The 24,143-nt window shown below is 38.0% G+C and overlaps 1 protein-coding gene across 4 annotated transcripts in view; it reads right to left on the minus strand.

The window, feature by feature from the left end:
- FNIP2 (folliculin interacting protein 2) overlaps window positions 1-24,143 on the minus strand; it is a 48,588-nt gene that overhangs the window by 14,939 nt on the left and 9,506 nt on the right. The window contains exons 1-13 of one of the 4 annotated variants that reach the window (XM_050338680.1): window positions 17,859-18,352; window positions 12,731-12,857; window positions 11,131-11,265; window positions 10,002-10,102; window positions 9,848-9,919; window positions 9,100-9,200; window positions 8,840-8,929; window positions 7,618-7,689; window positions 6,873-7,002; window positions 3,307-3,508; window positions 2,644-2,732; window positions 1,649-1,795; window positions 1,364-1,533 (exon numbers count right to left, since the gene is read on the minus strand). In XM_050338680.1, the coding sequence (XP_050194637.1) occupies window positions 1,364-1,533; window positions 1,649-1,795; window positions 2,644-2,732; window positions 3,307-3,508; window positions 6,873-7,002; window positions 7,618-7,689; window positions 8,840-8,929; window positions 9,100-9,200; window positions 9,848-9,919; window positions 10,002-10,102; window positions 11,131-11,265; window positions 12,731-12,857; window positions 17,859-18,043 (1,621 nt within the window). In that variant the 5' untranslated portion in view covers window positions 18,044-18,352. Of the gene's footprint in view, window positions 1-1,363; window positions 1,534-1,648; window positions 1,796-2,643; window positions 2,733-3,306; window positions 3,509-6,872; window positions 7,003-7,617; window positions 7,690-8,839; window positions 8,930-9,099; window positions 9,201-9,847; window positions 9,920-10,001; window positions 10,103-11,130; window positions 11,266-12,730; window positions 12,858-17,858; window positions 18,353-24,143 lie in introns of those variants that run through there. The other 3 variants (XM_050338682.1, XM_050338681.1, XM_050338683.1) reach the window with 3 other exon arrangements.

The following is a 24,143-nucleotide window of genomic DNA, read 5'->3' on the forward strand; positions in this document are numbered from 1 at the left end:
AGCTGATGTTTGAGAGACAGTATGTCTTCCTGACAGTGGGACTTAAAGTTGTATCATTAGGTAACTGTCATTGATATGTAATATGTAATGAAAATAGAGGTCTGAAGGTATTCAAAATCCCTTCCTCAGTAAAATGTTATTTCCATTTTAAGCACTAAGACACAGGACTTTTTTTTTTCCTGCCTCTTCCTAAAGAAGGAGACCAGCAGAGGGCAACATCTTACTTTCGTGATCAGTTTTTACAACCACCTAACAATGGCTTTTTGGGTTTTACAAAAATGAAATGAAACCATAAAGCATTTTGAGTTCAGGCACCAAGAACTTGGCAGGGCAGAAGAAATACCAGATTCTTGACTAGTCACCAGTGGTGACTCCTGGGAGCGACCATAAGAGCTGCTGCTGAGCTTACGCCTCCAGTCCAGCTGGTTTTTATAACTCCAGGCCTGGCTCTGTCCTCAACACCATGAACACCCTTCTAATTCCTCCTTCCGTCTAAACTCTGCACAATGGTTAAAAGACATCCTAAGCCAGGAAACAATTCTACTAGGACTACACGATCAATTATTAGTTTCATAATTATTAGTTTTGTAACAGTTGCTGAGAATAATGAGTAGAAGTGAAACAATTAGCAAGAAACACAACCAGTAGCATGGTGTAAGTCACATTATTGCTTTAGTGGGCACGTGTTATTTTGTGTGGCAATATAGTATATCAGTAAAAGTGAAGGCCGATCTGATGTCAGACTCACATCTGCTCCCAAGAAGGAGGACTTTTCCAGGATTTACCACTGGCAGAATTATTCTCTCAGTTTTCACTCACCTACTCATTTGACACCAAATGTTTAGTCCCCTGTATCAAGATAACTTATTAGCTATAAATTATTTTTCAGAAAACAGCCTGAGGCACAGGGCATAATAAAAAATCTTGGAAAAAGCCCACTCATATAACTGTGAATGGAGGTACTGGCACTTGACAGACTTCTGATCTGTTGTCTTGCTGTCTATCCTACTCTGTGAGAGAGATAAGAGGTAGAACCAGTGTAGTTGCAACTACAAAGGGCCTCCAAGACCAGATAACTCCCTTCAATCCAGTCTATTCCCTCTTGTTCTTTCCCAAACTACTCAGACTGTTCACAGCAATTGCACCATCTTAACACTTCTATACCAATTTACTTAACCAGACAGTGTAACAAAGGATGACAACAAGGAATAAAGAATAAAAAGCAGGCTATGCAAACAGGCCTCCAAACACTGATTAACCAGGCAAAGTGTGATCTGGATCACAACTGGCTCCTCTCTAAAAGGCGTGGATGCACGAAGGTACTAGTCATAGAGAAGTCTGAAGCTTTCCATTTCCTACTGACCAAGTTGTGCCCAGAGAGGGTTATATGGGTGGGATTTTGCCAGCATGTTCACAGACTGTGACGTGCGCTTCTCAGAGAAGGCCTTGATGGGAGGATGGTCAACTGGCATAACTGTTGGGACCCAAGCCAGATGATATGTCAGCACTGCGGTCAGCAAAGCAGCAAAGAACCTAGGAAAAAAAGAACATGTCCAAAGTTACACCATACCTTTAACATACCCACATGCACTGAGAAGAACGTAAGCTTTTTTTTTTTTTTAAGAAAAAAGCAGTGGGAGAAGCTTACTGATTTTTGTTGATCTGTTCTATCAGAAACGTAAATTCTTTCAGAAAACGCTGGCATAGCTGGTTCTTTTCCAGGGTACTGGACATCATATTAAGCCACACAGGCTCTGCAATCCTTGGAACAGAATATAGGTTCCAGATGGTAACTCTGCTCAAAGAAAATTCCCAAAAAGTAAGTGTTAACATGCACATTTCAATCTTGCAAATAATTACAAGTAGTCCCTTTCCTCTTCTATTGTCCATTGATTTTTATTTATTTTTGCAAGATGGAGGAGACTAAACAAACTGAGTTTTTACTCTTCCAGTAATTACTAGTGTCCAGGACACTAGCCTGTTTAATTCAGAGTATCAGTAATCTAGTGTCTTCCTATCTACATATTTGGTTTCCCTTTCTTGCCTTCCCGTGCATATTTGATTCAGAGAAACCATCCAGAAACAATTCTGAGGGGAAAAAGAACCCATTCTATTCATTGCAGGGATTTGATTCTACATACCAGATATTACACAAACTCCATCCCACTAAAGCCTTCTCCCTCTCTTGAGACAACTCTCTTAGTCTCTGACCATTCCTTCCTTTCTTAGGTACCAAAAAGAGAGTCTTTAATTGCATCTTTCTTGCCAGTTGCATTGTTCAGCATCTATGGCTAGGAATAGACAGCTCCTCTGCCTGAATACAACATCAATCCACTCAACTGCACAGGTATCAGCAGAAGTCAACTCTTGATGAGATCTTATAGAATGTAACTGACAGTTCCAGGAAAACATGAGTGCAACAGAACTACTTATACTCTCATTAGGAAAATGGCTGAGCTGGTTTTGCTAAAGTTTTCAGAAAACATTTACCCAACATCCAATGCAGAAAATTCATTCACGTTAACTTCAGGACTGTCTAAAATACAAGATCTTGCATTCAGTTGCTTATAACTGGAAGCGACAAATATCTTTTGAGGGGGATGAAAAGAGCTCTCCTTGTAATTCAGAATTCCATCAACTCACCTGAATTCTCCCAGGGCATCCATGACACGGCTGATATAAACCTGCACTCTCTGGCTGGATTCTGCTATTTTTCTACATGAGATCATGGCCTTGATTAAGAGTTAAAGACACAAAACAGCTTCTTAAAGGATTCGCATTCTTCATCTTTTTAAGCTTCATTAACATGTCAAAATAACTAAGTTCTAGCCCCAGTCCTATACAGCCACTCAGGACAGCAACAGTTGCCAACCTCCCTCCACCTCATGAGGGACTAATCCCTAATATTGGGCAAGGGGAGAGAAGAGAACATTTCTGAGAGACTAAGAGGGAGACGGCAACAAATATTTAGCGTCTCTCTTTTAGAAACTGCATGAAAGGATAGAATACCATCATTTCCACAGTCTCCAGGGAGTCAAAAACCTCATAGTGAAATATGGCGAGAAAGAAAGAAAAGCCACCCATAGCATAAAATTCTCCATTCTAATTCTGTCTAGAAAAGAAACCGCACCCCTTTCAGCAAATGCTGAATTCCTACACTGGGCTCAGGTTCAAGACTGCATGTGTAAGGAGGGAGGCAAGCTCAAAACCACGCACCTTCTCCCACTCTTCATCTATCAGATTCTAGAATACTTCATTCTGATTGACACTTATTTTTCCACATTATGCCAAATTAGTATTCTGTACCTTTTCTATTGCATATTTCAGCTTGTTCATGTGAGATTCAAAAAGAGGAAAGTGAGAAAAAAAGAAATCCTGGAAGTTTCTCTGTGCTTCTTCTTTTTCAGGCAGAGAAAAGATTATGCTGATTGCAATTTTTTTCCTCCGAACCATCGCAGGATTGGAGCTGCAGTTTTCATCAGCCATACTAAACATTTCTTCAGTGGACCTGTAAGACATATTTGTTAGGACAGTTACCTACATACTGAGAGATAATTCATCTTCTATCCCTCTCTATATATACCAGGTTTCCTTTGACTGACTACATAATGCTTTGCTGTCACAGTCTCTGAACAGAAGATACTCAACATTTTGATGCACAAGACCTACTCTAGTTCAAATAGGAGGAAGAAAACCCCCAGAGAGGCCTGGTGTGAACAGTTTTCCTCTGAAACAGAATTACTACAAATTCCCTCCTGGATTTATCTTTGAGGGAGATAAAGAAAAGGGAATGGAGATACATCACACAAAATAATTACCAAAAAAAGGTTAAAGGTAACTTCAGAGCTCTGAACTGCATCTAGCTCCTGTCTAGGTGCTCAGCAGTATGTCCATGATGCTCTCGAATCTGCACTGTTCCTCATGAGGGAAGTTGAGAAACATGCTACCTGTACTGTTCTGGCATCTTAAGATGCCATCTTAAGTCTGCACTTAACAATACAAAATAAAACTTTCTATTTTAACTGAAGATAGAGTATCACTGCTCAGTAATTACTGTGGAAACACAATGCCTACCAATACACATGTGCCCAACTCAAAGTTGGATAGGCTTCAGCTTAAATTATTTGTTTTATCATTAAAATCATTTAAAAAAAGGAAAAAAACCCAGACAAATAAACCTAGCAACAACAAAAACAAAACCCCAGACAAACAAACAATGGTTATTTTACAACCATTATTATTTCCCCAAACTCTGTTTATTTCCTTGACAGTTCTGCCACATTTCCTTCAACAACCATGTCTCTCTTCAGTATTACACATGGGTTACTACTAGGATCAATACTGCTCAATATTTTGATTATCAGCCTGGCCTGTGGATCAAAACACACCTTCTGGGAGTTTGCAGATAGAGGAAAAGTGGTCAATAAACTGGAGGGCACCGTCCAGAGAGGCTGTGGAATCTTAATTCTTGGAGATTTTCAAGACTCAAATAGACAAGATCCACTGCCACCTGATATAAATGCCAAGCACAGGCAACTGATTTTGATGATATCCACAAGTCTCAGCCCAGCATAAGTTTTACTGTGATTATACAAAACCCTGTCCTTCCACAAATACTTGCACTGCAGTGCTGCTGGGTTTACAAAATTATTCTTTTTTCTTGCTTGAAGCATCCTGATCAATTTCACTGAAAAAAACATCTTTTATATATATCATCTATATATACAAATAAGTAAAAGAGGATGGACAGAATATCTTTTGGTAGGAACTTTGATTGAATAATGGTTTTTAATCTACTGAGAAATTATAGGGGGGGAAATGGTAAGAAAGACAAAGCCATGAAAACATTCAGAGCAGCACCTCATGTGGAAATAGCTTGATTTTGGAGTTTCTTCGTAAGTTAAGACTGCAATACCAGTGAGTGGTAATTAAAAGCTTGAAGTCTTTTCATATCAGAATTATCTTGAAATGGAATCTGTGATATTTATAGACCACTATGAAGCAATTAACAAAAGGAAAGACTTAGAGCTAAGCATTCATTCTACATCCATTCTAAAAATAAGTGGTTTACAGTTTAATTGGTTTGACAAACTTAAATATATAAAAGTTTCTCATCACAGAGGTATGAGCCCATGAATACAGGAAAAAACACACAATAAAACCCCAGCAAAAAACAGCTTGTGGGAAAACAGAGTTCAAGACAAAAACATAACCTCATTTGAACTTCAGGAACTTGCAAGCAGAGACAAAAATTCCCAAGGAAGTCAGGAAAGGATGGTCAGTCAGAATCTATGAAACATCACAAGCTTTTGTACTGCTTCCCAGGAACAGAAATTGAAGAATTTAAGTCTGTGAGAAAAGCCTTTTCAACAAAGCTACTTAATCTAGCTTGCTTGCCAATTGACTATGAGAAGTTCCAGTAGGCATCTCATTTTCTTTGAGCTATTAACCTAAAACATCAGTGACAGTGATTGTAGAATCTTGGCTGTGCAAAATGGAAGTGCAAACTGTGGCACTGAAGTATTCAACCAGAAGCCTACTGTTTCTCTAGCAAGTAATCGGAAAACAAGTGTCTGAAGAGGCTTTTTGGCTTAGGAAAAAAAAAAAAATCACTGCCTAGAGCTACTCCTGGATTGGGAAAATAATAATGTCCTGTTTCCAATATCTTTCCCCAGCACAAGTTCTCCAGTGTAGAAGAAAAAAAACTACTCCCTACACTGAATAAACAGGCCAAAAAGGTTACTTTCCCCTAAACAATTTGTAACTTTCAGACATTTTGAGGAAGTTTGTATTTGTGAAACTTTGGTTACTTCTTAAACTGGGCTGAAATGGTCCTATTTACCCAAAATATTTTAACTTTTTTACATGGACTGCTCTCAGCTTTATTTCTTTAGGCAACTAGACTAAAAAATGCTTCAATTTACTGAAAGTAAAATGTTTACTAGTTTGTTCTCAAGTGCAAGTGTGATTTAGGAAGCATGACTGCTATATTAGCATCATGGCACGATTCTTCAGGTTAAAAATAATTCACTAAGAATATCCAGGAAAAAGCTGCAAGTGTTGACACTAGGGAAAGAAGTCTTTTCAAAAAGGGTTTCATTTTAATTTTCACTGACTGCATACTTTTAACTGGCAAATTTTAAGCTTTCCTTAACCGAAAACAGTGAAAAGGGAGAGAAGCCAAAGAGCAGGAATTTCTTGTAACTCTCCACTAATTCCATGCTGTCTCTGGGTACAGGTGCATGAGTAGAGTGAGAAGATAATCAAGAACCATTTGATATTTAGCAACTGACAAGGGAAAAATTGCTTATTAGCTATGCAAAGTCTGTTGCATTCCATGCTTTGTTACGCCACTGGGCTACAAGAGCTAGTGAAATTCCAAAACAGAAGCCAAGCTTTTTGATCACAGGTTTTTTTTCTTCCTGTTTTGGCAGAAGTCACATCAGGAACATCCTGTACCAGCCAAGAGAGTCGTCACAGGCTATTACTCCAAAATTTCAGTAACTGCTCACTAGTCAGACTTCATTATAGTATAATGTAATTATGGCAGCAGTGCCGTTACAGTCCCTTTCATCTCAACAGGATGCTTTGCTCATTCAGAAACAGTTTAGTTTGTTTTTCAGAGTATGGTTTCAGACACAGGCTATACATTAATAAAAATAAGTATATTTCAAATTGGGCTTTGAAGTTCATATTCACCCAAAACTTAATCTTTCTTTAAACTGGCAATCTTATACAACATGCAGAGGAGATAGACTAAGTCGAGAGCATTTAATAATAGGATTCGTCCTTTTAAAGAAAAGAGGCTTAAACTCTATTTAGCTTAAATTACTGCCAAACAGCTTTTGTAAAAAGAAAGGTGTGGCACTCACCACCTTGGAATAATTCCATTCTCTAAACTGGTTGTCTGACTTCGGAGCCAGCGACGTTGGTAGCTGCTAGAAGATGATGATGAAGAGCTTGGAGATGGAAAAGGAGTAACCAGAAGACTGCTCAGAGATGCTATGAAGAAAGCAAGAAATCCCAGAGATAATGAATTACAAAGAGCGCTCATTAAATATTTCTCTTCATACTCTAACTGGGAACAATTTCTCACAAATATTGCTCCTCCTTGCTGATCTTTTTCATACATCTCACTTGCAACAAAAGAGACAATCATTTAAAATAAATTTCACAGCCTGAGGACATTCTTTTGTTACAAAGTCAGAGATCTTCCCTACTAGAACCCACTAAAATTTATCTTATTGTCATTAAAAGGACCTAGAGGTGTTGCCCTCCTATTACAATCGACAGCACTTCTGGTCTTCTGACACACTTTTCTTATTCAGTGCAAAAAAAGCTTCTCTTCACTTGCTCTAGTAAAGGCTCCAACCAGTTCTTCCTCCAAATTATAAATTGGTTAAGGACCCAGAACATAGTGACTGTAAACAAAGAATATAATTACAAATATTCTTGCATTAAGGCTTGGGGCAAATGCAGAAGGAAAACCATCTAGCAGATCAAAACCATTGTGGGTTTACAGGTCATAAGGTGCCTATATTTCAGGTGAATCACTGCACAAAAGAACTGTAACAATTACAAAAGCAGGCAAACAAGAGATACCAAAACAGCAGATACCTGACCGAGCAATGCCGCTGTCTCTGTCCTCATTTTGTCCTCTGCTAGGCATATCAACAGGTGTGCTGTGTGCTAAAACAAACAGACCAGATCAATAGAAAATATTACATAAATCATCATACTATTTGTCAGCATTTAAAAAATTGTTTAAGTTTAAAAGGTCATACGGGAAAAGAATTACATCCTTTACTCTTACTGCAAATCAGCAGTATGGTGTGAACAGAGGTGGCAGCAAACAGTTTACCTATACTGAGTATCATGTTACTAGAGGAAGGTTATTTGACCCAATGAAAATGTAAAAACATCCCTAAAGAGCTTAGGAATACAAATACATTATCTGCATTATCAGAAATCAGATATGCTTTGAAATTGAGGGCTGGTTGTACCCTCACCTGCCACTCATGATGAATTTTTCTGAGTGTTAAAAATTGTCATTTAACACAGGTTAATGTCATACTGAAATAGTCAAATACAAGGTCCATAAAAGCTTCTGTTTCACTCCCCAAGCAGAGATTTACTGTCCTCAACGCCTCACAGTAAGAAACATTCAGCCTATGTCATATTACATTGAAGTGTTAGTAGTGCAGAGTCACTCAAATCATAGAGCATGCAAGATTTGCAAAGGCTGTGAAGAAATTGCATTGGTATTTCAGTTCATATTTTTGCAATTAGAAGTAATTAGGCCTAAGATCTACCCACCTGCATGGGTCATCATTATGCCTGTAAAAGGAGACTTTATGTAGCTTAAAGTTTTGAGAATTAAAGAAATTGATATTGTTAAAGAAGAAAACCTTAGGACCTTCTAGATTTAGCTCAAGAATTAACTTTGAATGTCTACCATCAAATTAAAAAAAAAAAAAGGTAGCAAGAGGTAAGAGAAGAAAAAGTTGTACACCAGCAAGACACCTGCACGCCAGCAAGAAACCAGCAATAAGCCAGGAAACATAAGTTCTCTGAGAAATAGAGGGGCTAATTTATTATTAAAAACACTGCATAAAAATATCTTTAAAATTAAACATAGTAATTAGAAAATAAATATGGACCAAAACCAATCAATTTAGCCATTTTTTTTGAAGGAAGATTTTTAAGTATATGCCTGATACTTCTATTTTAGCCCTCTGTTTCTAGAGAGTAATTATGTATGTCCTGCAAGGATACAGAAGGAGCTGGATTTGTGTGTGCAAATGGATGGGTCACACTGTGGCTGGCATTCCACACAAACCTGCAAAGAAAGAAGCACTGCGGATGAGCCGGAGGGGACCTCCTTCAGACACACCCTGCAGCAGTTTGCTGCTACACAGCTGTAACACACCTAGGAAACAAAAGCAATGTAGAAAAAATGCAAAAAAAGTAAAAAAAAAAAGTACAAAAAGTAAAAAAAGTAAAAGACACAAGGAGTTGATGTACTGGGAAAAAACCTTAAAACTGAATGAACAGATGGCCTCATGTTGTCAGAAGGACATAGAACCTGGAAATATTTACCTAAATTACTTCCACTGCGACAGGTTCCCAAACCATTCTGATTTGAGCTGAGTTTTCCCAGGCTGGGATCTTGGTTGATGTATTCAAAGCTATCTTGCAAGCTAAAATGGGGGGAAAAGCCAGTGTTCCTTAAGAATGCAATCAATAGGCATTGATATTAGCTTAAGAATTAGGTTCATTTCATAAAAAAAAGAAGACTGAACATGAACTTTACAATCAAATTCAAGGACAAGTAGGTTTCTGAAACCAGAATGAAACAGGCATTTATTCCTTATATATGCTCCCTCTTTAAATTATTAGTAGTTTCTTTATGTCAAGTTTGGGATTCAATTTATTCACATTTGCCCATTTTGGGGACAAGGAAGAACAGAACAGATGAGAAACAGTGGATTTGTTGAAGGAAACAATGTCATTATTGAAGGAAACAGAACTGGAGTATAGGGAAACAAAGCCCTCTCAACAAATATACCTCCCTCACATTTTTGATACCAGGAAGATAGAGAGGCTTTGATTGTTCAAAGCACCTAACCTCTGAACTTTCCTGCATGCCCTGGACAAAACAAGAAGCAGAAGAAACTTGTAGAGGTTTTTCTTTATTAAAAGCTTGGGTAGCCTAACTAGGAACTATTAACAGAATCCTTCTCCACAGCTGCCATTCCTAATTTTTTTCTAAGACTACAGAAGGAGACAGACAGACAGACAACTGCATTGGATAGGAAAAGAAAAAAAAAAAAAGAAATGTTCTTACTTATTGTTGCTTCCACTGAAGCTTCCTACCCTGGCTGAGAAGACTTTACTTATCATCAGCTGTGGGGGAGAGCTGAAAGGATAAACAGTCATTTCAGTGAATCATCAATTCCAAGTGCCTGACAAGGGAGTGCATTACAGAAAAGGACACTCACCGTATGTAGTGAATTTTCAAGGTGGAGCCTTTGTAACTCATTGCCACTGAGCCAAACATCATTTCTCCCAGCATATTGACATCAGAGGCTGGCCTGGTGTACTGCATGGACAAGATGGGAAGAGCAAAGTCAATAATAACTTGGCATATTATTTCAATTTAATATAGTGCCATGGTGCTACATTTTGAATGGATAGTAAGATCAGTGTGGTTTTAACACACTGAATGCAAGTACAAGCAAGGACAGTCAGAAGGTGTATTCTGTTTTTCTCACTAGATGGGCATTATTACCCTTGTTCCAGGGGGACCTCCAAAGGTAAGAAAGAGGAAAAAAGATCTACTGTATTTCCAAAGAAATACCTGTGTCCAGCAACATTCCCATACAGCAGAGTGTTTGATGAAACCTGCAGGTGTTAACAGGACTTGGATTCTGTGGTCTGGACCCCGAAACAAACTGTTTCCTTATCCAAATGAGTATTCTCCTTCTCCACCCTTACAAAAAGGTTCTTGGAAAATTTTTTTATTGAAAAATAATTTGTGATTATACTTGCAAATACACTCTTCAGACCAATTGCTTATTTTGTTTCATAGACTGATCATCAATAGCAAATATGGAGAGAAGTTTGTTAATTCTGAGGGAAATCATTTACCTTCCAGTTAAATATATTTTTCCCACCTTAATTTATACATGCCGCAAGTTATGTTTTCTAGCTGAAATGCTAATGCTTTCACTGAGAAACAGTCAAAGTACATAAAAATTAGCTCTCTTAGAAAACAGACTAAAGGGACTCTTAATTTACAATGTTCAACAGCTTCTTCAGAACTGACCTGAAGCATAGGTAGACAAGAACAAAGAACAGTATAGTGATTCTTATGATATTGACAAAATGTTATTAGATTAGATTTCACAACTCCTTCAAAAATAAGACCAAGATGGACCAAAAGGTTAAGATGCACCCATATGCTTTTATTCTACACCACTTCAAGGATAGGACAGAGATCTCAAGGTTCAGATTAACCTGTAACACAATAGAAGCGTAAGTAATTCAATGTATGTAAGTGAAGGCTTTTATAAACTAACTTCTTCAGTAAAGTGGATAAATAAAAGCAACAAAAGTAATTAATATTACCTGATACTTCGGTATCTGTTCTTTGATATTTTGCATACAGCTTATTGTGGGACTATGGGAAGAAATATTGTTGTTCCCATTGCTTGCTTGGCAGTTCTTGGTACAAGTCTTTACAGAAGCCTCATCTGCCATTTTCTGTGTCAAAACAGAACAATATGATAAAAACTATCCAAGTCAATATAAGAACTCCCATCTCTAAACATACCCTGGCATGAATTTTCTTAAAACCACAGGAAAGCAACAGAAATTAAAAAACTTATTTGTCCTTATATATTTTTATATATATATTTATATATATATATTTATATATATATTTTTATATATATATTATATATAGTTTTAAAATATTTTATAAAATGCCAGCATCAGAGCAAGTGGAGAATTACTATCACATTTACAATACCAGATAGATTTTCATAGTATCACACATAGTCAGAGTAATTAGTCAGTTTCATGCAAAGATCATTCCCAAACATTATGAATTACTCTTTGTAACATTTACCAAAGTTTATGTAAACAAAATCTCAGCTTATGGGTTGCTTACAAACCACTTTTTGTAATCATTTGCACAATTAATCACTCAAATTGCACATTACTTTTGCTTCCCAAATGATTAACAGAAGAACAGCCAGCAAAAACAAGGGGTGAATAATGCATCATTTGGTAGAATTAACAGGTTAAAGGCAAACAACGTATTTGAATACTCAATGTAAATAAGCTTTACTGTATTTCAGGAAAATGCATGAATGCACAGTATACACACACCTTCTTGATTTCAGTTTAAAGAGGACTGAGTTTGAGAGTAAGTCTGCCTCAGTTTTAAACAAATCAAGTTTTAGGCTTGCTGTTTGATAACATATCAAACAAACAACCAGACACTCAAAATCACTTAACATCTATGTGTTTGCACTGCATTCTAAGTGCTTTGGCTGTTTTAAAAGGGTACCTAGTTTAGTGTCTAGCTAAAAAACAGGTTATAGCCTACATAGGCTATAATCTGTTTTATGTCAGTGTTGCATGGAGTTTCTGATCGGACATTTTTTAGTTAACTTTCAGCTTAAAGTATTCAAGTAAGTGGAATAATTTTAATATTTAAATGAAGCCAGAAATATATTTCTTCTTCCCGTGCTGTGTGTTTTAAATCAACTTAGAGATACAAAGTAATGACCTTGATTTTGGGGGGGGAGGAGCAGGGAAGCAAGATTAACAGACCAGTCTGACCCATTTACCCTCTTAAGTAGATGATCAGACATCAGCTGATGATGCTTGCCAGTCTTACTGATTCAGCACAATGGCATACTTACAGTGTGACTGAAACAGAGATTGTTGCTTTTTAAGCATCTTGGTAAGTAAAGGCTCAAGAAATACTCCATTTAAAAGAGTATAGATTTCTTTGGTAGAAAGGAAATCAGATCTAAGTTGTTAAGTTTGAATACTGTATTTATATTATAAATACCAAATACCAGATATGTTCACAGGCTTTTTGGAATCTAACACACTCTTGTTGCAGCTATCACAGAATCAAGATAAAGCAAAAGATTGCAAGATTAACAAGTTGACACTGTCCTATTAGGACAACAGCAAAATTAACATTTCATACCTGAACCACAGTTTCATCAATTTTGCGGACTGCTTTAGAATCAAACAAGACCTGTCTGCCTCTCCTCTCACAGTCTTGGTAAACTATCAGTCGGATTTCATTCAAGTCAAACTCCGAAGAGGACCAGCTATGGGTTAGAAACATAAGATGTTAAAATAGTGTGTTTACTTGGCAGGTTCATTTAAGTGAAGAAACGGATATTATGCAAATACAACTTTTACTCAGCATTTATAGGATCCAGGGTGCAATCATGTAACTCCAATCGAAAAGGAACTCCAAAGGAGTACCTAAGCCCAATGTCACTGCTGACACAAAGGCAGGAAGGAACAGCCACACCAGTTTTCATCAAATCTATTTTCAAAATTTTGCAGAAAGAGAACACAAAACTATGTCTCAGCAATCTGCCCCAGAGCTTAACTACTCTTACATTTACTCTCTTCTTTGTTCACAGCCTGGATCATCCTTATCGTAAGGCAGGTGTACTGTTTTATGCAATATTCTCAGTGGTAATAAAATACAATGGATTACCATTCTCTCTACTCTACTGTTTCAAAAGCACAAGGTTTACACCCTTCCACATCCTTCTCTAAACAACAAAAACCCAATTCCTTTTGACCTATTCCTGACAATGTAATTTAAGATTTTCCCTAAGTTTAAGTCTTGCAACTGAAAGACAAGGCTTTTGTTGTTCCCTTATTTTTCCCCTTTTTCTCAGAGTTTACTGAGCAGCAACAGATTACTCAGACTTGATTGCCAACTACAATAAAATTCATTTAGTATATGAAATAAAGATACCACTGAGATTCAACCTGAAGAAAACAACTATCTCAAGCTGGAATCTGCCCATTCCCCAGAGATACAACATGGCACACGACTTGGCTCACTGCACTACGGCAAGAGGCTGAGGAGCACAACTGCAGCATGGCTGCAATGACAAGAAACCTTATTTACCAATTCCAAAGGGAGTCAGTCTGCACATCAGAGCATGGAGGTTTGCTTGGTCTCAGCTTTAGCCACAGAAAATGCTTTTCACGTTACGTAGCTTACAAGCTGAAATTAATGGAAAAAAACTGCTACCGCGTAAAGCACTGATGCTCAGCCATATTGCCTCATCCCTGACCTCGGTGGACTGCACTGAGGGGGTAAGAGTACAACTGTTATTAATAGTTGTTGGTTTAACAGACTTCAGTCAAGGCCACACTGATCTTCTACCCAAATGGAAGTTTAATTTAGGAATTTTCCTGAACTGTGCCCTACAGAAAAGGAAGGCAGAGAATTGAGAGAAGAGCATAAAACCCCTATACAGCTTAAAGACTAGAATTTCTGAAGCTCTTTCTTTTTATTACTTGCTCTGTTAACATCCACAAGCGAGGTAAACACTTTCAAATACTGCTAGAGTCAGTAAGGTAACTATGGATAACTGCTTCAGGAGAACACTCAGACTTTTAAATTTAAACCATTTTAAGTAAAGCCAGCCTAATTTCTTCTTTGTGCTCTTTTCATGAATCTAAAAAGAGAAATAAACATAAATATGCATCCTTTTCAAACCTGGAAGACCTCATTCTCGAAGTGGTTATCCTACTTTTAAATATCTTGGGACAGAATAAGCCAGATACCCATTGCCACTGTAAGGTACTCTGATAAAAGTACGCTGTATGTACGTAATATGCAAGGTTCTAGTACACCTCAAAGCCAGATTACAGGATGCTGCTAAAGGCTGTTTTGCCATCCACAATGAGGAAATTTCTTGATGTGTTTGTAACATGTTGCCTCCAAAACTGCCAGGAGTGCCAGGCAGATTTCTTTTCACGTTTTCCTTTTCAAATGGAGTCACAGCATTAAGTTCACCTGCGTGAGACCAGACCTGATACCATTGTTGATAGTTGCCCAACAAAGATCCTACACACCTCACATATACAGAGAGCTGCAACTACACCATCTGTTATAGAAATCTGTTACTAGTTTCTCAGCCCACTGCCTCTGCAACACTATTACAAAATCCAGTTATGCAGAATGCACGAGAAGTCAGACCCATCAATACATTTCGTCCTAGCCTGCCACATGAATCTGATGCTCTTCAGTATCAGATACTCCAATATCTCTTCAGTTACACAGCTATCTATTTACTTACATGCTTTCTGCAACAGATGGCCTCAGGTAACTATTCTGCTTTCTTAAAAAGGCTACAGGTCTCCTTTTAACTACAAAGAAAAGGTATATCTCTGTGGCCTTAGTTAAAATTGTATGCAACAGCAAAGCCTTGCAAAGCAATCTCCAGGATTGGCACAGCAGCATCACTACTTCAGACCACAGGACTGCAAGTTTAAAGTGAGAAAGACTCATTTCAGACAGACTGAGCCAATCTGGCCCTGCATCTGCCCACCGATGCAGGGTTGTATGCAGGTTGGGTTGCATGAATTCCGGTTTCTTTCCCTCACTTTGCACTAAAGCAAACTTTATGTTATTTGTTAAGTGTCAACTTCTGTATAAGATTTTATGCTGAAGCAGAAGCCAATTCAACAGCCTGCTGAGGCGCCTTTTCCACACAGCATGCTAGAACTAAAGATTGCTGCAATCTGTCACAACTACAAACAGGTTCTCTAATACCAGACAGCAACAAGCTAAGAAGTTACATAAAATCTATCATACAGAGAGAGTTTTATCTCGCTAATAGATCAAATCTGGGGAACTAACTTCAGATAATGCTTCTTACAGGACTAACCAAATATCAACCTTATGTTTTAATGAGGTGTTTGCTTTCAGGCTGTAAATCACTCAGAACACAGCTGCAGTTCCTGTAGCAGTCCTACCCATTACAGAAGAGATCCATCCTACTAAAACCTCATTTGGTAGCATCAAGCATATCTACAGGCAATTTATACAGGTATATAAGTCCATGTAGTCTCATTACTTCCACGTGGAATCTAGCACCAGGCCCAAGACTAGTCAGATGACTGGGATGTTTATCCCTGTCACAAAGCTGATGAGCAGACTGCTTACAGTACTTCCACTCTTTATTGTTTAAACCAGCTTATATAATGTAGAGCCCCCAAAACAGAGACAGCAGGAATATTCAATTATCTCCTAAAAGCACAGTGTTGAAGAATACAGACAGTACACAGATTCTTTGGCCCACTCTGTTTTCACATGTATAAAAACCAAAATCCAAACCATTACTTTCTTATCTCTGTATCAGCTTCCTGCTTATTTAGATAAGCAAGATCCTGCATATTCCTAAAAATTAGCTGAATTAATTGAGCCTTGTGCAGATATTCATGTTTCAGGTTAAATGTGGCTATTCTGACTGAAGATATTTTCTTATTTGACCATAAAAATTAAAAGCCCCACATATCCTTTCACCCTTTTTTGTAACTATGTGACCGACCCTTCCTGCTACTCATGTCTGCTCTGGCAATTCTTGGACCCTTCTGTAAACTGAGTTCCCTGCAGCAACAAAAGTCTGTCCAAGGACATGAAAGCAGATCAAAAACATAGTTGCAAAAAGGAAAGGAAGAAGTAGAAAGCAGATTCCATAATCTCCACCTCTTAGTGGCAAAATGACCTACACTCACTTTGTCCATGGAACCCTAAACCTTTGGGAAAGGGCAGAAAGAAAACGTTCCCTATGCATTCCAACTAACTGTTGAGGCTAGTTAGAATGTTAATTGAGTTTTCTTGTTCCCAAGTCAGCTCTCTGCCGCTTAGTGAGCTGACACCCTAAGGGGAACCAGTTCCAAAAGGCCTGGAAAGGGAGAAAAGCACAAGATCATGATGCCAGAAACCAAAGGAAGAAGTGGCAATGTGATTACCTCCTTCAACATCATTGGCTTGGCTTATCTAGCCTCACCTTCAGACTGTATCTTTCCTGCATGTGGAAGATGCTAGAACTAACAAATACCATTTTCAACTCAAAATAAACAAATAAAATCAAGCTGTCTGTGTTCATACAACAGGAGAACCAAGTCTATTAAAGACACTAAAATGCTATGGATTTTATTTTTTGAAAGAAAGCCACAAGTTGGGAACAGCTTACAGATAGCCCGAAAAGTTTTCTCCCCAGATTCCATATTAACCTTAAACTGGCATATAAACTATTTTCCTTTGGCTTGTTCAACATTTCTTCAATTACATATATGAGACATGGAGGCAAGGAAATCTCTCTTAGGGGAAAGCAGACTTGTTTATTTCTGGAAAAAAGCCACAAAAATTCTGCCTCATTCTGCCCTGAATCAGTACTTTCAGTTAATACAGATCTCCAAAGCCTGATCTTTACACAGAAAGCTTTTGCTTCACCTTCATAATAGTCAGTATTCATGCAATAACTGAAGAGTGACCTACTAATTTATATCCAAAAACTACTTCAGCTGACCTTAAACTGTTTTTCAAAGTGACTAAGCACTCACTACTTCAATGTAACATCTATAGGCTAGAGAAACAAACTGAAGACTGAAACATCTTCTATATATGTATTTATATTTTTCTGCTTCTTAGACCATCAATCCTGAATATGTAGAATACTAATTCTAACACCCTTTGGGTGTCAAGATTTGGAAAAAGCCAGCCTGAACCATATTCCCAACACAGTTACATAGCTGTAAAAGACTCAGACATCAGAGACATGCTGGCACACATCTAAAAAAGACATCACAAAAGTTAAAGAAACTATTCACACTTCAGATTACTTTGATGTAATGCTTGATCTAGAGATAATTTACAAGTAAAACAGAGTGTTTCCCTCTCCATTCTTCCCCCACTTCAACAGCATTCCCTCCTGTCTGCTCTGCACACAGTTACTACTTGATCCACTAACACAGAAGGTAGCAAGAAGAAAACGGGAAACTAATTAGAAAACTACAAAGAGAAGGTAAGACTATTTAACCTTAATTGAAAAGACTACTCTTCATGCCTCAGTTTGCATACACATAAATCTCACATATCAGAGACAAGAACGTAGATTCAGTTTCAAACAGGAAAGACTTCCTGGAGTTTCAGTCAGCATTATCATCACGAATAAGCTTCTAATAGAACTTTCCCCATTATTTACAAAATAGCCTTTCAGGAACATGATTATAAATCTAGTATTAACTAAAAATGTCTGTTCTTTGTCAAGAAAAAGTTACATGCATACCTGTTTTGTAGCAGTTTAGTCACTTTGCTCGCACAGCTGACACACTGGTCTCTCAAAGACTTTCTAATTCTTTCATCCAGTTTGGTACAGGAGAGATTATTTCCAAGTAGTACATCGTTGTTGTTTCTTGCTCTTCCTATTTGTCCCCCAGTGCCATCTGTAGTTTTTGGTGTACCCCCACACATTTTCTTAGCTACAATCCTCTTGCAAAGTTCCCTCAAAGAAACTAAATATCTGCTGAAGAGGTACAGCCTCAAGCAGATTTCTTTACTATTGATCAGCCATTAACAAGGGTAATTTACCATCAGCTTTCTTCCCTATACAGGAACCCAGTCTGCTGAATTTCCTACTAGGGGAAAAAAAGGCAAAGCAATCTTCATATAGTCTATAAGCCATTAATACAGAAAGACAGCTGTAGCTAATGTACTCCTGCAATTATCCCAGACAGAGAAGACATGACTTTTAGGTCTCAGAAGCCATCCTAGACTTGCTCCTGCTGCTGTCAGTTTTTCCTACCAAGCCTGGCACAAGGCTGTAGCAGATACAACAGCTAATATTGACTTTAGCTATGTTTGTTTCCTGGTATGTGATTTAGGTAGCTGGCAATTATGTAGTCACAAGACTGAACCATATGGCCTCTTAAAAAAAAAAAAAAAAAAAAAGAGCATAGTTGCTTTTGCAGTGACTCGCCCTTAGTTGCAAGGTTGTTCTAACACTGGCTACAACACCCTGTTAATGGCTCTCATGTGAGCAAGTGTCATCTGACAACCCCTAGCAACCTCATATAGCTTAGGAGCAAGTAAGACTCTGTCATCATTGCCATATGGCTATCAGTTAAAAAAAAACAACTACCAACACCAAGAAACACCCTAGGTATTCTGTGCCATAACGCTTTTACTTCTAAGGACAAATAGGATTTACACTTGGCCAAGAACTTGAAACTACCACCTTGAGAAGCCTTTTTAAAAAAAAAGTAGAAAGGAAAACAACAATAAAAGGATTGTTGAAGACAACAAGTTGGTTGATTAGAGTTTATAGCCATGTGCCTATTAAAGTAATTTAATGGCAATGCTGCTGAAAAAAAATTTAATAAAATATTTTTGACTGAGTAAATTTAAGTTTTTGAAAGGAACAGAGGAATCAGATGTTCTGCAGTAGAATTACCTGAGCCTGACAGAACAAAGTCCTCTTCCCCATCCCTGACTTTAAAAAAAGTTATTCATACATGTCTGCTCATAATTCATGTCTTACATAGCCCTCCCCACCTCAGTAACATTTTATCAAATGACAGCTCTACTGCAATTTCCCTTCCAGGTTAAAAAGGGAAAATAACTTTGCTAGTAGTCAACCAGAAATACAGCATAGAGTTCAAAAACACAGTAAGATTTCAAAACTTAGTGCTACGTGCTACCTTCTAAATAGCACAGCACCCTTGCTAAAATGATTTTGTAATCTCAGTTAACCCCAACCTCTAAACACTGGACAGAAGTCAAGCAAAAAACTAGAGCAAGGTTAGGCTGAACAACTCACTCTGTTGCTGAGGGAAGCCTGTAGCAATTAAAAAAAAAGCTCAGTTTCAATTCCCGGAGTAGTGACAAGATCATCATCACTCCTCCTCCCGAGTGCAGCAAAAAGAGTGAAAAGCTTTGGCCTGTTCTCAAATGGTTCAAATGGTCTAGGAGAGGACAACCCTTAGTCCTCACCTCACGGAGGAGGACTACTTTAAACATCAGTGTTCCTAGTCATCTTTGAAGTGTGGATGAAATAAGCAGCTGAGGGCCAGGTTCTTACACTTCCACTAAGATCAGCAGTTAAAAGCCTTCACTTCTGTCCTGTCTTTTCCCCAAACAAACCAACACTGACCACAGCATCAAATTCACATCAAACATTAGAACAAGCAAATCCTGTAAGCTCACTAAATAGACATGCTTCATAACACTACTTCATCTGTAGATGCAGTCGTCTGTAAAATACTATAAATCCCAAAGCACCTGGGGAATTAACTGTGGGAAAACCCACAGAACAGTTTCTCAATAATAACAAAATAATATTCAAATCCACACATTGAAAACATCCAGAGTCCATGAAGTAAATAATATAGAAAATGGAAGAACAGCATCTTTCTATGATTCTATGATTGTGCTCAAGATATAACCCTCTGGAAAGCAGAGTTTAACCACACTTTTTCTAGGCTATGTGACAGCACATCAGCTGCTCTCTTTTGTAGGTCATTTCCTGTCCTTCGTCTCCACTGAGTGGCAATTGCCCAAATGATTTCAATTCAAGGTAACACTTTAGCAAGAAAATTTGGGGTGAGGGAAAGAGGAAATATATGTGATGTAGCTGTCTAATTAAAAATAATTTTCTGTATAAGTTACAGCTGTTCACTAAAACAAGCACTGTTTTCACATCTAAGAGAATATTTGCAGAGACCCCTGTAAAGTTTTATTTTCCCGAGACTCTGGCTTTAGAAGCTGGCTAGAGAAGCTTAGGAAAACAAAGTTTGAATCATACCTGCTGTTTTGGTGAGCGTTTATTTTTGCAAAACACACACTTAGTAAAATTGATACACAAAAAATGCTTAGACTCAGACATTCAGGATTAGTGCCAAACACATGTTTAAAGACATAGTGAAATCTATTTTGGATTGCTTAATGATGATTTTCCTTCTTTTAGTCCATCAAATAGCTTATCTGGAAGGTGCAGGTTCCCTTCCTCTCTCCAAATTTGAATCATTCACCCTGCATTGTTTCTCCTCTTTTTAAAACCCCAGATATGGAAGAGTTGTGCTGATGCCACACCACATTCTTTTTCCACGATGACTTAAAGTAAGTCCTAATATGGTAAACCACTATTAACCTCAGACGAACTACCTTGTTCAAGCATGATACATAGTTAGTCGTTCCACACGAGTTAGGCAGGATACATTGCAGATTAGTCACGCAACAAGTGAAGGAACATATTATTTGCAGCACTGCTCTCTCTCAGGTTAGATTTTCCTGTAGAAAGAGCTCAGGTAAACAAAAATAAAATTCACAGTATTAGATCACTATACAGAAAGGTTACCTGTTTTAGGATAATTCCATATGTTACTGTATGAAATGCAAAACAACACTGGATATATTTGTTCCACCAAAAGTTAGAATTTCACAGATTCCTGGCTTAAGAAAGGAGAATACACTGGATTTTTGTAAGGTTGGAAGCATTTTTCATCATCTTGGTTGCCAGAAAGCAACATCATGATATGCATGTACAAAAAAATGACCACAAGACACACACACTGCTGATAGAGGCTTACAAACAGATCTACCCAAGTTAGTCACCATAAATTTCCACACATCAGCCTTCCACAGACAAAAAGAACAGCCCATCAAACCAGTGTTTCATAACTCAGTCAAATTCCTAAGTTGGGATTGCACTAAAAATTGCATGTATTTAATTGTGTCTTACCATTAAGAAAAGTGTGGTTTTGTTAAACTAGGTCTCTAAACAAAGAAAGGTAAGGTACGCAATAAGGTGAGTGCCTTAGATCCACCACTTACTTCTTTCCTCAGTACAGAAAGCTATGCCTAATCTTAATTAACTTTCTCCCTTCCATCCCACTTCCTGACCTCACTCCCATAGCTACTGACATAATCCAAAGTAAGACAAACACTTTGCAGAAGTTGTTTCACAGTGACAATCTTTACAATTTTCTGATGAACTGAAAATTTACTTGTAATTTAACACTCTTCAGGATTTGACTTTGCTACATCCCCTGTTTATTTTTTTAAGGCACCTGCAGTAACCAGCTTCCAGCTTCCACTGGAGCCAAACAGTTGAGCCAAACAGCAGCAGCCATCTGGGAGCAAGAGGTGCTGGATGCAGCATCTGCGCCGAGCGCCGGGGTGCAGGCAGCCCGGCCGGCTGGGCCACCCCACCTCCTCCAGCACAGAGCACCAGGTCTCAGCTAATGCATCATTCCCATGTCACTTGTTCCAGTGGCGCCATGTGACTGGGCCAGCGTCCAGGAACACAGCTACTAAATACAGACACTGCCAAGGCACGTCTGAGAACTGCCTCCGCCAGAAAACGAGATTAATAGAAATCTCTTATCCTACCGGCTTTACTGCCTCTGCCTTCCCCACCTTCTCTTGAACAGAGGGAAGAACTACACATTGTACACCTGAAGGAGAATTCTGAGGAGAAAAGAGAGGCAGAATCTGCTATTTATAACACTATCAGCTCTTGTTGCATTTCAATGCTGTATAAAAGTACTGACAAATCTCAGACCTACAAAAGTGAGCAGGCCAAGACAGACCACCACACCTTAGGGGCGGTATCCTGAGGCATGGGTTTGCTTGCCTGCTCTTTCCTGTTCCTTCCCCCTCTTCTATAAACACCTATTTTATTTTTTAAGAAAAAAAGTCTGTATACAGCTTTCAAGCCTCTGTTCAAAGAAGTAATTTTGGAAAATGAAAATTTTTAAAAATTACTAGGAAATAATGTTATTTATTAGACAAAAGTAAATACATATTAATACCAACAGATGAAAAAATGTCTGATGTTTAACAACCCCCCTCCCCAATTTTTTCTAGCTAACTGAAAAATCCTCCTTTTGCTTAAACACACACCCTCATTCAAAGTAGCTAAAAACACACGCATATTAACAGCAACCATTTCTTTACAAATTTCGTCCACTTCTACTATGAAAAGGCTACGTTCACAAGAGGGTTTTGTAAACTCCAGAGGACATGGTACTCTCTCTCAAACTTTACAGCCAAATAAGTTTAGGGTAATCCCTCCAAGGGTGCAGAAAGCGTTGCAAATGCCCTCCTCGTCCTTGTTCTGGAACACACTCCCACTGCGCAAGAGAACACTCTTCAGGAAGGTAGAGACAAGTGCTACCCAGGGATCCCACATCTTTCTTCCAAGGGAAATTGCTTGGGGACAATTTCAACTAACTCAAAAGTGTAAAGTCAGTAGTATCACTTCACTTTTAAAAAAAATTACTAAATTTAATTTAATATTAAATTATTTTTTAATTATTACTAATTTACCTGGTTCTAATTACTAAATTTACTAAATTTACCTGTTCTAGCTGCACTCTCCTAAATTCCTAACATATGAAAAGGTATCAGATGTACCTCTCTAACAGTCCTGAGAGCTGAAGCCTTCCAATTTTTTTGACCAGCTAACACAATATTGGTGAGACTTCTGTACATGGTTATGTTAAAGTGCTGAGAGCACAAGATGTTTTCTGATCCTTTTGAAACAGAGATTGCAACTGAAAAGTTAGTCTGCAATAATCAAGAAGGGAAGGAAGAAAAACCTAACTTGAGTATTTTTGAGAATGTTATGATTTACCCAACTAGCAAGAATATGGGAAAGGACACATACACGAGAAGCCATGCTTGATCACCCAGAAGTTGCTATAGCATGAACAGCAAAGTCCATTGCCTCTGTCTAGATGAATGCCAGGAAATCCTGACTTAGATTGAATGAAGTGATAACACAGACGGATATAACGTCAGCTCCGGCATTTTTCACTAGTTATAGCCAAAAATATGTTTTGCTGCTCTTGTTGTTGTTATGATAACTTGTCTATTCCATCCAAAACACTTTCCTTAACCCTCACTTGTAGACAGCATGAAAAGTAGCTTGCAAGTAATGAGCACTGAATCTTGTAGTCTTGGACACATTTATTTTCAAGTTTCACTGGAAAGGGAAGGAGGAACCATATTTTTGGGACCATGTACAGAAGATCAGGGTAACTAAATCACTCATACCATATACCTCCTCAATGAAAAAGACTACACACAAAACCAACCAAACAAACCACAGTCCTGCAGCTGAGTGGCATGGGCAAACCTAACCTTGCTGCAAGCCACTATACCAGAGACTCATGTTCTGTTTACCACCAATTGCGTAGGACTTTGAATGTATAAATAGTCATTAAGTTATGAAACAGTTTCCCCTCCTTAAAGCAGCCCAACCACTCCAACTACTCACACAGAACCCCAAACATTTTCTCAAAAACACTGGTATTATAGGAGACCTTAAAAGTTTATCCAGTCAGGTTTGCACATAATTACAGTTGACCGCACCCAGCAACATGCTAAGATTTGGTTGCCAAGTATCTGTCCATCAATCCTGAAATATCTCGACAAAAAAATAAAAATCACACAAAATGATCCAGTTGCAACCTTGTCCGTAATAGGAAAATGCTTTGCATGTTGACAGAAACAAACTTCAATCAGCAAGTTTATGTAGCAATTATCTATTTAGACAAATTACAAGCTTTTC

This window comes from Myiozetetes cayanensis, unplaced genomic scaffold (genome assembly GCF_022539395.1).
Source record: "Myiozetetes cayanensis isolate MyiCay16 unplaced genomic scaffold, myiCay2020 scf7, whole genome shotgun sequence".
Classification (NCBI taxonomy): domain Eukaryota; kingdom Metazoa; phylum Chordata; class Aves; order Passeriformes; family Tyrannidae; genus Myiozetetes; species Myiozetetes cayanensis.